Source organism: Schistocerca gregaria, chromosome 5 (genome assembly GCF_023897955.1).
Source record: "Schistocerca gregaria isolate iqSchGreg1 chromosome 5, iqSchGreg1.2, whole genome shotgun sequence".
Classification (NCBI taxonomy): Eukaryota; Metazoa; Arthropoda; class Insecta; order Orthoptera; family Acrididae; genus Schistocerca; species Schistocerca gregaria.
In genome coordinates this window covers 302,820,014-302,832,598 of record NC_064924.1, presented here as the reverse complement: position 1 = coordinate 302,832,598, position 12,585 = coordinate 302,820,014, and the positions used below count along the sequence as shown (strand labels likewise).

Here is a 12,585-nt window from a genome sequence, read left to right as displayed (position 1 = left end):
CATGGCCCTATCACAGCACAGGCCTACATTGATGTTTTAAACACCTTCTTGCTTCCCACTGTTGAAGAGCAATTCGGGGATGGAGATTACATCTTTCAACACTATCGACCAACTGTTCATAATGCATGGCCTGTGGCGGAATGGTTACACGACAGTAACATCTCTGTAATGGACTGGCCACACAGAGTCCTGACCTCAATCCTGTAGAAAATGTTTGGGATGTTTTGGACGTCTACTTGATGCCAGGCCTCACTGACCAAAATCGATACCTCTCCTCAGTGCAGCACTCAGTGAAGAATGGACTGCCACTCCCCAAGAAACCTTCCAGTACCTGATTGAACATGTCTGCAAGAGTGGAAGCTGTCATCAAGACTGAGGGTGGTCCAACACCATACTGAATTAGAGTAATATCAATGGAGGGCACCACAAACTTGTGTAAGTCATTTTCAGCCAGGTGTCCGGATACTTTTTGAACACAAAGTGTACATATAGTTTTTGGCCACAGCCTTTATAAGTAACAGAGAGACACAGCGTTCACACATGCAAACAAGCACACCTAATGCACATGCAAATGTTAATTCCAACATTGTGGTCTGGAGTGCATTATCTCATTCCTGCCTGAGATGCTGGAGTTAGGGGTCATGTGTGCGTGAGGTGTGCTTGTAAGTGTGTGTGAATGGTATCTCTCTCTCTTTTATTGATGAAGGTTGTGACCAAAAGTTATATGTAAGCATCTTTTTATTGTGCCCCTCTGCAACTTGGTGTGTCGTCTTTATGGTAAGCAGCAAGCTGTCATTCATTTCCTACAGCGCTGATATTCCTATCTGGAGTTTCCATTGTTTGAGTATTACTCATGTTTTATGACACAGAGCTTTGCATGGATAGAGCTGCTCATCTATGGTTATAAATGCACCTGTTTATAGTTCTGGGTAAGATTAGGTACAAATGAATTCCAGATGGGGTAGCTACTGTGAAGCTGTTGGCCTAGAGTCTTTTGGCACGAGTGAATTTGTCATCAAATCTCAAAAAATTGCATGACTTCTATGAACGTATTTCTTCCCATGGTATGAGAAAAAAATGACAGCCACCACACTTGAGACTACAGAAGTTTCAGGTGGAATTTCTTTCCTCCATATGCTACATGTGTGTACATTATAGCTATGACAGTTTCTAATTAGGCACTATCCCCATGTCATCCTGGAGAAGTTCTTAGGCTCTAATTTCTGTAAAGTTTTTATGGTCTGTAGCATATTATTGTTCATCAGCACTCAACATTTGCTCAAATAACTGCCTGTGACTGAGTTTCGTAGCATTACATGTTGGCCCTGAAGTTTTTACCAATATGTTGTGATGCACTACTCTCCCTTGTGCAATTAGTCAACACTGTTTAGTTGACTGCAGTCTCTGCACCTCCAACTTCTAGATGCTGAGATGGATTCAATTTTTTTCATTTTTTTCCTCGGCTGTGAGTAGGAATTTATGGAGCCACTGGAATTGAACATGTAGGCACTGGGTTATTCATATGTTGTCTTACAGGTTCTGAATCTTCATCTTCTGACTCTGATGATTCCCCTTATTCTGTTATTTGGGCCCGGTATTCCATGTCACCTTAATAATCTTTGTTATCTTTATCATCCAACTCATCAGGTTCAAAAATATCTTATCTTTCAGACTCTTCTTCTGATTAACTGCTCATGTAATTCAATAATTTATCTGAATGTAAACACTTGTGTGCCATAATAATGAGGAGGAGTGCTCAACTTCTGCAGACTACAATAATGTGTTGATAGAGAACAGGAACTAAAATATGTCCATTCTGTCACTAAATAAAATAAAATGTAAAGAGAGAGAGAGGGAACCAATCAAGATAATGAAATAAAATAAGCTAAGCAGGTGAAAACATCTGTTATTGCCCCTTTGTAAAAATTAATGTAAAAATAGTATCTCACTGGTCAGAATGATGGGCTCGGATCATGTAAGATAAAAATGTTTATAATTCGTTCAGTTTTTTGTAATATAGATTTGTCTTTTACAGAAATTATAAACCATTAAGTTACATTAAAAGTAAAGAAAAATAAGGTCCATAAATTAAAACATATGCTGTTTATCAAATGTTGAACAGTGCTCACTGATCAGATTGTTAACCAGCTGTTGTTCATGATACTGATACTTTATGGCTTCATATGCTGTCCCATGAAAGAATAAACCTACAAAAAGAGCCAAAAATAGTAAATAACATATGATGTGAGGATATGGGATCCCCATAATGATTAGATATACTCTTGAAGATAGGATGCAAGAATTCAAAAGTTAATAGTGAAAAATGTGAAAAAATATTTGGAGTAACTTTTTCAGTTGGTCTAATGTAAGCATTGGAGGGGCTTCTTTCATCCAGATAAAAGTCCTCACATCATGCAGAAATTCAAGTGAAACTCACACAAAAGTGATATTAACCGGTTATTTACATTTGAATGAAATAATTGTAGTTGGTAGTCTTCTCAGCAAAGCATAGTAAAGATCGATCAGTAATATGACGGTAAAGACTTGGATTTATAATGTGTCATGCTAAATGCAGAAATTATTTCAGGAACTACATCCCAGAATATTATTTCTAAAATATGCTTTGTGTTATCCAGCCATCTTGTACCGATTATGTTGTAGGTTCCTTATTTTGTTTTCCTTTTTATCATTGTGCCAGGCCCACTGTGACAGTTTCCATCTTATTCCAGTTCTCTGCTGTTTTTCTTCTCTCTCTCTCTCTCTCTCTCTCTCTCTCTCTCTCTCTCTCTTTCTTTTTCCACCTCATTTTTAACTCTTTGTGTTAACTTTCTTTTTCCTCTATTTTTCCTCTCTTTTTTTTTTTTTTTTAAACAAAATCCCTTCTGTTGTTCCCATTATTAATAGATGAAACTCCTCTCTGAACCATACTTGCTTTGTACCTGTCACTAAACTTTGGATCTCTGACTGTTTTGAGTACTACGAAAATTTGAAACTTTTCATGTACAGCATAAGTTAGAAACTTGCTATTAGATGAAGATTATTAATGTACGGTTTGATGTTATGATGAGTGCCTAGTGCCCTCATCAGTGTAAAAATTCTCATTTATACATGTAATATGTACTTGGTAAATGGTATGTCAAGATACAACAGAAGGTGTTAATATGATGCCAGAGCTTGTAGTGTTGCGGCAATTATTTGATAGATGCAGAACCTGTAAGAGGAAAATTACATTCGTGTGTAGGTAACTAATATTAAGACTTACCAAGCGGGAAAGCGCCGGCAGACAGGCACATGAACAAAACACACAAACACACACACAGAATTACTAGCTTTCGCAACCGATGGTTGCTTCTTCAGGAAGGAGAGGGAAAGACGAAAGGATGTGGGTTTTAAGGGAGAGGGTAAGGAGTCATTCCAATCCCGGGAGCGGAAAGACTTCCCTTAGGGGAAAAAAAGGACAGGTGTACACTCGCTCGCGCGCGCGCACACACAGACGCACACACACACACACACACACACACACACACACACACACACACACACACACACACACACACATATATCCATCCGCACATACACAGACACAAGCAGACATATTTAAAGGCAAAGAGTAAGGGCAGAGATGGCAGTCGAGGCGGAAGTACAGAGGCAAAGAAGTTGTTGAAAGACAGGTGAGGTATGAGCGGCGGCAACTTGAAATTAGCGGAGGTTGAGGCCTGGCGGATATCAAGAAGAGAGGATATACTGAAGGGCGAGTTCCCATCTCCGGAGTTCGGATAGGTTGGTGTTGGTGGGAAGTATCCAGATAACTCGGACGGTGTAACACTGTGCCAAGATGTGCTGGCCGTGCATCAAGGCATGTTTAGCCACAGGGTGATCCTCATTACCAACAAACACTGTCTGCCTGTGTCCATTCATGCGAATGGACAGTTTGTTGCTGGTCATTCCCACATAGAAAGCGTCACAGTGCAGGCACGTCAGTTGGTAAATCACGTGGGTGCTTTCACACGTGGCTCTCCCTTTGATCGTGTACACCTTCCGGGTTACAGGACTGGAGTAGGTGGTGGTGGGAGGGTGCATAGGGCAGGTTTTACACCGGGGGCGGTTGCAAGGGTAGGAGCCAGAGGGTAGGGAAGGTGGTTTGGGGATTTCATAGGGATGAACCAAGAGGTTACGAAGGTTAGGTGGACGGCGGAAAGACACTCTTGGTGGAGTGGGGAGGATTTCATGAAGGATGGATCTCATTTCGGGGCAGGATTTTAGGAAGTCGTATCCCTGCTGGAGAGCCACATTCAAGGTCTGATCCAGTCCCGGGAAGTATTCTGTCACAAGTGGGGCACTTTTGGTGTTTCCTTTGCGAGAGGTTCTGGGTTTGAGGGGATGAGGAAGTGGCTCTGGTTATCTGCTTCTGTACCAGGTTGGGAGGGTAGTTGCGGGATGCGAAAGCTGTTTTTAGGTTGTTGGTGTAATGGTCGAGGGATTCAGGACTGGAGCAGATTCGTTTGCCACGAAGGCCTAGGCTGTAGGGAAGGGACCGTTTGATATGGAATGGGTGGCAGCTGTCATAATGGAGGTACTGTTGCTTGTTGGTGGGTTTGATGTGGACGGATGTGTGCAGCTGGCCATTGGACAGATGGAGGTCAACATCTAGGAAAGTGGCATGGGATTTGGAGTAGGACCAGGTGAATCTGATGGAACCAAAGGAGTTGAGGTTGGAGAGGAAATTCTGGAGTTGTTCTTCACTGTGAGTCCAGATCATGAAGATGTCATCAATAAATCTGTACCAAACTTTGGGTTGGCAGGCTTGGGTAACCAAGAAGGCTTCCTCTAAGCAACCCATAAATAGGTTGGCATACGAGGGGGCCATCCTGGTACCCATGGCTGTTCCCTTTAATTGTTGGTATGTCTGGCCTTCAAAAGTGAAGAAGTTGTGGGTCAGGATGAAGCTGGCTAAGGTGACGAGGAAAGAGGTTTTAGGTAGGGTGGCAGGTGATCGGCGTGAAAGGAAGTGCTCCATTGCAGCGAGGCCCTGGACGTGCGGGATATTCGTGTATAGCGAAGTGGCATCAATGGTTACAAGGATGGTTTCCGGGGGTAACAGACTGGGTACGGATTCCAGGCGTTCGAGAAAGTGGTTGGTGTCTTTGATGAAGGATGGGAGACTGCATGTAATAGGTTGAAGGTGTTGATCTACGTAGGCAGAGATACGTTCTGTGGGAGCTTGGTAACCAGCTACAATGGGGCGGCCAGGATGTTTGGGTTTGTGAATTTTAGGAAGTAGGTAGAAGGTAGGAGTGCGAGGTGTCGGTGGGGTGAGGAGTTTGATGGAGTCAGGTGAAAGGTTTTGTAGGGGGCCTAAGGTTCTGAGGATTCCTTGAAGCTCCGCCTGGACATCAGGAATGGGATTACCTTGGCAAACTTTGTATGTAGAGTTGTCTGAAAGCTGACGCAGTCCCTCAGCCACATACTCCCGATGATCAAGTACCACGGTCGTGGAACCCTTGTCAGCCGGAAGAATGATGATGGATCGGTCAGCTTTCAGATCACGGATAGCCTGGGCTTCGGCTGTGGTGATGTTGGGAGTAGGATTAAGGTTTTTCAAGAATGATTGAGAGGCAAGGCTGGAAGTGAGAAATTCCTGGAAGGTTTGGAGAGGGTGATTTTGAGGAAGAGGAGGTGGGTCCCGCTGTGATGGAGGACGGAACTGTTGCAGGCAGGGTTCAATTTGGATAGTGTCTTGGGGAGTTGGATCATTAGGAGTGGGATCAGGATTGTTTTTCTTCGTGGCAAAGTGATATTTCCAGCAGAGACTACGAGTGTAGGACAGTAAATCTTTGACAAGGGCAGTTTGGTTGAACCTGGGAGTGGGGCTGAAGGTGAGGCCTTTGGATAGGACAGAGGTTTCGGATTGGGAGAGGGGTTTGGAGGAAAGGTTAACTACTGAATTGGGGTGTTGTGGTTCCAGATTGTGTTAATTAGAATTTTGAGGTGTTGGGGGGAGTGGAGCTGGAAGTGGGAGATTGAGTAGATGGGAGAGACTGGGTCTGTGTGCAATGAGAGGAGGTTGAGGTTTGTTGGAAAGGTTGTGGAGGGTGAGTGAGTTGCCTTTCCGGAGGTGGGAAACCAGGAGATTGGATAGTTTTTTGAGGTGGAGGGTGGCATGTTGTTCTAATTTGCGGTTGGCCTGTAGGAGGATGCTATGTGCAGCCGGCGCTTTCCCGCTTGGTAAGTCTTGGAATCTTTGTTTTTAATATATTTTTGCCATGTGGAAGTTTCTTTCTATTTTATTTACATTAACTAATATTAAGCATAGACTTCACTTGATTATGCATCAGTAAAGTGATAGTATTAATGCTCTCTTAGGTGTCCCTCTCTACTTGTGAAATACATGCTTATCTGCTCTCAGCCTGGATGTGTTACTACTAACAATTCATCACATTAACACAAAGATACACAGTATGATCAACAAAGTTTCAGCACACCATTAATGAAAATCAAAATTGCTTTTAGAATAATGTAATAAGTTTTTGAAATTGCATTAAATAGTAATTTTGACATGAGATGTGTTCCAGGAAATATGTATCAGATTTACGCAGATTTTGAGTTTTAAAGTATGTGTATTTTAGTAGAGATTAATGGGAAAGTGAAATTGGATTACATCCTTTCAGTTTTTACACAAGTTTTCTGCAGAGCTCGAATGTAAAAAAATATTGTATTTCATTTCAATATTACTATTGACATTTTCAGGTGCAGTAATTTACCTTTTGGATCTTTTCTGCAACTCCAACAATCCTGTTGTGAGGGAAAAGTCAGCTGAATTATTGGCCCGTATGGGGGCAGATAAACTTGTTGGACCTAAAGTAAGACTTGATGTGGGACATTTTCTACCAGCAGCATTTGCTGATGCAATGAGAGATTCACCACAGTCTTGTGTCCATGTATTTGAAGGTGTACATGAGAATCCCGAACTGATATGGGATACAGATGCCCGTCAATCTGTTTGTAGGGTTGTCTCAAACATGAAAGAAGAGTAAGTATGCTTAAATGATGTGCGAAAACTACTGTCTGTAAACAATATTAAACATAAGGTGATTAACAGAAAGACATTTTTACATCATAGTAATTTGCTCTAAAGGTATTCGATGTAATTTGATTCTAGCTTCCTACCAGCTATATTGTTATTCTGTATACATAACAAGTTACTGTTCTATTCGTTTTGGTTTGTGTATAGTCCAAGGAGGTTGCATGGTTCATGCAAACATGAAAAATAGTAAAGAATTTGAAAATTTTTAAGTATTTCTGTTCTTGATTCATCAATTGCTTAAGTTTATAAAAGTAATAGGTTCTCTCACCTTATTTAATATTTCCTTAAAGTTGCTAGTTTTGAATCTCTCAATTTCATTGCCTGAGATTTGTATTATATTATGTGGCACTCATTTTTTTAAATTTGTAATATTCCTAATACTTTTTTCCTCAGGCATTACTTGGCACAGCGTCAAAATCCAAGTACTGTGTGGAAAGTACCCGAAGAAAACACATTACTGAATATCACAAATTCAAATGAATTGAGAGTGGGAGGAGTGTATTTAAGACTTTTTGTAGCCAATCCAGGCTGGGTTCTACGTAGGCCAAAGGAGTTCCTTGCTGAATTAATGGATACATGTATATCTCTCATGAGCAAGGAAAAGCCTGATGTAAGTCCTTGACCTATTTTGTTTATGAGTAATAACTATTTTGATTATATGAATGGTATTATCTCCATTATAAAAGACATATTTAATCGGGGATGCATTAATACCTATGATGAAAAGAAAGAATTGAAAATCCATTATTTTTCAGATTCCTGTATGTGTTGAGGTTAATGTGTGTTATAAAATCTGTTGTTAATCGAAATCTTACAGCAGGTATGTGCTGCCATGATCTGCTTGCCAGAAGTGGTTGTAATGACTTCACATGTTCACCTAACAGGAATGTACATTGGTGGTGACAGGATGTTTAAATCAAACTTTCCTGCTTTTATTGAATAGTAGTTTTTTGTGCACGTGTCCTTATACGCGCGCGCGCGCACACCCACCCACCCACCCACCCACCCACCACACACACACACACACACACACACACACACACACACACACAGAGGGGGAGAGATAATTACCTACACACCTCTGGGGAAGGTGGTAGACCAGGAGGTGGTTTTTTATTCCTCTTACATCTGAATCCACCTCTCAGATAGACCAGTGACTGAAGGAAAACTGCTGAAAATGTGTGTTCAACAAGGTAAACTTTTCGTTATACAGTTAACTTTACAATGTTAACTGGGTCTATTCAGAAGCAGAGAGAATTCCATTAATGTGTGGTTTAAACCACAAAGAAAATCTTTTATCCATGTAACTGAGTGTATCTAGACGTACACTAAAGACGTGCAGTTTACACATTGCATGAGGAGAGCTGATTGGGTGAGATATATTGATTCATAGTCTTTGGCTACATTTAGGGTTATCGCAAGTATTACTCTCTGACCTCATCAAGCAACTTTCCTATGTCCATTTTACAATTTTGAAAAATGTGAAATTTCAAGTGCAGCCCCACTCCAGTTATCCTCAGTGTGCCAGCAGCAAGGTTACCTGTTGGTCAGTATTAAAGAGGGCAGTTAAAAATAGTTAAGATAACTTATGGGGCGCTCTTACATTTATTGTGTGGACGAGATTCCAGTGGGAGGCGTTTTTTAAGCAGTAGTTTAATGTCTGGCCTGAAGAAAAAGCCTAACCAATAACAGTTTCTTAGCCGCTTTTACTGTGGCCAGCATTCTTGGCAAAGAGAGGAATTACTGATAGATGAACATTTTTAATTTCTGTTTCTCCATCTGTGAAACATAGAAGTGTTAGTTATAGATGTAGCAGCTGGATTTGGTATGATACAGAGATTGTGGCACACCACCTGATCGTCTTAAGATCCATCACACCCATTTGTGACACACACTGAGAACTGAGACATTTGTGGTTGTCTCTTTATTTTGGATAAAGAGGTGCATATATGGTTACTATTGTGGTTCCGTAGGCAATGGCAAACATTTTGCCATGAAGACATTGACCATCTTGACTCACAGTGGGATGAATGTATTAACAGTTTAAGGAATTAATTTTGAAATAATTGACTGTTTACTTACTTTTTTGTCAACTATCTCATTTTTATTGACTGCTCCTTTTATATCAACGCAAGGTGATAGAAAATGTCACCACTCTATCCACTTCAGAAACGGTGAGATTAGTGATAATATTAATTTCATTAAAATATCACCTCTGTCATAAACCTAGAACATTCTGTCCAATGTTATATTAAGCACATTTGAAGACAAAGTTACAAGCATACAGTGGAATATCAAGTAGGGTACTGAAAAAGATCATCATGGCTCTGTCAAACTGTCAACTTTAACTTGGTCATCTTACATTAAATAATGATGAAACAAAATCACCACCACCTCTATACTCTTTCAAAGAACTCTTGATTCCGTAAAAAAAATCAATCCCTATTCCCCAAATGCCAAAGCAGGTAACAAATTAATAATTAAGCACCCCTTCTAAACACTAGACCCAAGTTAGTATTTCATCAGAATAGCAAAACATGGTTTGTGCGAACAGATGGGCTGTTATTGTGTGCTTTAACTAAGCCTTGAAAAAAATCATTCAGGATAGAAAAATGAACTGAAAGTGAATAAACTGACAGATCAAAATGCTTACCAAAACAGTAGTATCAAAATTACACACATTGCACCAGAAAATGATTTCTACATCTACATCTACATCCATACTCCGCAAGCCACCTGACGGTGTGTGTCGGAGGGTACCCTGAGTACCTCTATCGGTTCTCCCTTCTATTCCAGTCTTGTATTGTATGTGGAAAGAAGGATTGTCAGTATGCTTCTGTGTGGGCTCTAATCTCTCTGATTTTATCCTCATGGTCTCTTCGCGAGATATACGTAGGAGGGAGCAATTGTGTATTATTTTACAGACATAAATCCAAATAAATAGTTTGGGAAAAAGTGGGAAGGTAACAGGTTTTTAAGTCTAAAACAAAGTACATGACAATGTTTCAGACACACCAGTGTAATAAAAAAAAAAAAAGAGTTTGAAAAAAAAAGTGAATCAGAAACATTTAAATACCTTAGATCACTCATTTCAGCAAATGGTTTAACTAAATATACAAATGATGACAAAATAAAAAAGACTGAGATGCCATACCAACTTTCAAAGAACAGATACATATAATAACAAACTGACAGTGAATGTAAAACTCGCATACTAGAATGTAGACATGACTGCACTCATTACAGTTCAGTTCGTTGCTACGCTGAAAGTAAGGGACCAAGTAAATATAGGAAAGAAAGAAACATTGTGAGACAGAAAACAGATGAAAGTGGCAACTGCATGTTGAGGACAAAAAAATTTACAGAAATATCTGGACCCTGCAGAATTATAGTGGAAGTGATATTTTGTATTTATTGTACAGGTGAAAGAATCGGGAGAATGTAAATTAATCAAACAAACTTTCCAGTATGGCAACAATAAATAGGCAAATTAAATGAACAGGTCAGTATCAAAAAGACCAAGAAGGGATGAAAATGTTAGGTGCAGACATTCAGTAGAAAGAGAATTTCAACAGAGACTGAGAAATGCAAACTGAGTAAAGAAAAACTGAGCAAATAAATGAAAAAATGCTGAGAAGAAATCAGATCATGAAGAACCTTGTGTGTTTGTGTGTGTGTGTGTGTGTGTGTGTGTGGGGGGGGGGGGGGGGGGGGGGAAGGGGGGGGGTGCGGGGGGGGGGGGTGCGCGCACGCGCATGTGCTTCTGAAAAAAGTCCCCCCCCCCCTTTTTTTTAAGTTTGTGGTTAATTGCAGTATGAGTAAATGAATTTAGCTGGGAATGACTATATGAAAAGAGCTAGGTGGCGTAAGTAGTACTGTTGGAATTAAACAGTTTATTCATTAAAACAGAACTCTGCTAGTGGTGCCCAGATAACTAGTGCTGCTACAACAGTCAGCCAATTTCACAAAAAGCAGACTCAAAATGTCCCTAGAATTACATGAACAGTTGGCCAAATTGTTAATGGTTAATGGGCTGTTTCACTACCAACAGTTCAGACTGTTGGTGAATTGCACAACAATGAGTGGTGTTCAATTGGAAGCTCCGTGCAAGGACCTTCTACTACCCCCTCCTGTGTGTGTACATATAATTTCCTCTTAGCAATTATGATTTGGATTGCCCTCTTCCATGACGCTAAGAAACATGATGATCCCAACATTCTCAGATGTGCTGTCGTACAGTGGTGTGGCTATCTCCACTCTCACAGGTTCTAAAATTAATAATACACTATCCCTACAACTGACAACTGACTGTACATACATAATAAGCTACTACTCGTGCTTCTGGTTTTTGGCAATCTCGGTCAGGAAGTTCATCCCAAGCACTAAATTCAGTTCAACCTGGTATCACTAAGGAATTTTTCTCAAATGACTCCTCATATACAACAAACTCAGTCACAACTTTTCTTTTGATTGGCTTACTGTTCTGGCCTGTAGCATTAATAAATCTCATATTTGTCACAGGAAACTCTTATCAGTTTCTTACCATACATTTCCTCAGTTTGATCATAAAATGTTTCATTTATGGCACAGATATTGCTCCCATTGTCAACTAATACATCCCCCCCCCCCCCCCCCCCCATCCCCCTCCAGAGGTTAGAATAGGCCCAAGATAGAGATGTTGAAAATTTACTGTCCCAACTCGACCTCTGCATCTTAAATACAGGTGCCCCCCCCGCACCCCCCCACCCCCTACCCCCCCACCCCCCACTTTTCAGTGTCAGTGTGGAACATGGCGTATATTCAGCTATTGATCTCTCAGTTTGCAGTCCTGGCCTTCTCCCATCTATCCACTGGAGAACACATGACGACCTGTGTGGTAGTGAACACTTCCCCATCTTCCTGTCACTCCCTCAATGTTACGTCCACTAATGCGTAGCGAGTTGGGCTTTCAACAAGGCAGACTCTGAAGCCTTCACCTCTGCTGTCATCATTGAATCCCCCCCACATGGTAACATCAATCTGATAGTTCAGCAGGTGAATACAACAATTATTTCTTCAGAAGAATCACGATCCCTTGTTTTTAGGATGGGGTGCCCCCGGCGAAAGTCAGTACCTTGGTGGTTGGCGGAAGTTGCTGAGGCAATTAAGAGCATCGGCGAGCTCTACAGCGACATAAGTGGCACCCATACCTTGAGCACCTAATAGCCTTTAAACAGCTCTGTACCTGCATTTGCCAGCTTATAAAAAGATGGAAGCAGGAGTGTTGGGAGAGCTTTATCTCGACTGTTGGCTGCATACTTCACCTGCCCAAGTCTGGATGAAGATCAGACATGTTTTTGTGTACCAGACCCCAACAGGTATCACTGGCAGTAACACCAATGGTGTGTTATCTACCAATGCAAACGTAATTGGCGAGCACTTTGTTGAACACTATGCTCGAGCCTCTGCATCAGAGAATTATCCCCAGCCTTTCGCACTCTGAAACAGCGGATGGAAGGGAA

At 41.0% G+C, this 12,585-nt stretch overlaps 1 protein-coding gene across 1 annotated transcript in view; it reads left to right on the top strand.

The window, feature by feature from the left end:
• Nucleotides 1-12,585, top strand: part of LOC126273173 (dnaJ homolog subfamily C member 13) — a 337,754-nt gene that overhangs the window by 272,113 nt on the left and 53,056 nt on the right. Inside the window, exons 31-32 of the mRNA XM_049976652.1 lie at nucleotides 6,748-7,030; nucleotides 7,478-7,694. Of these exons, the coding sequence (XP_049832609.1) occupies nucleotides 6,748-7,030; nucleotides 7,478-7,694 (500 nt within the window). The remainder of the gene's footprint in view (nucleotides 1-6,747; nucleotides 7,031-7,477; nucleotides 7,695-12,585) is intronic.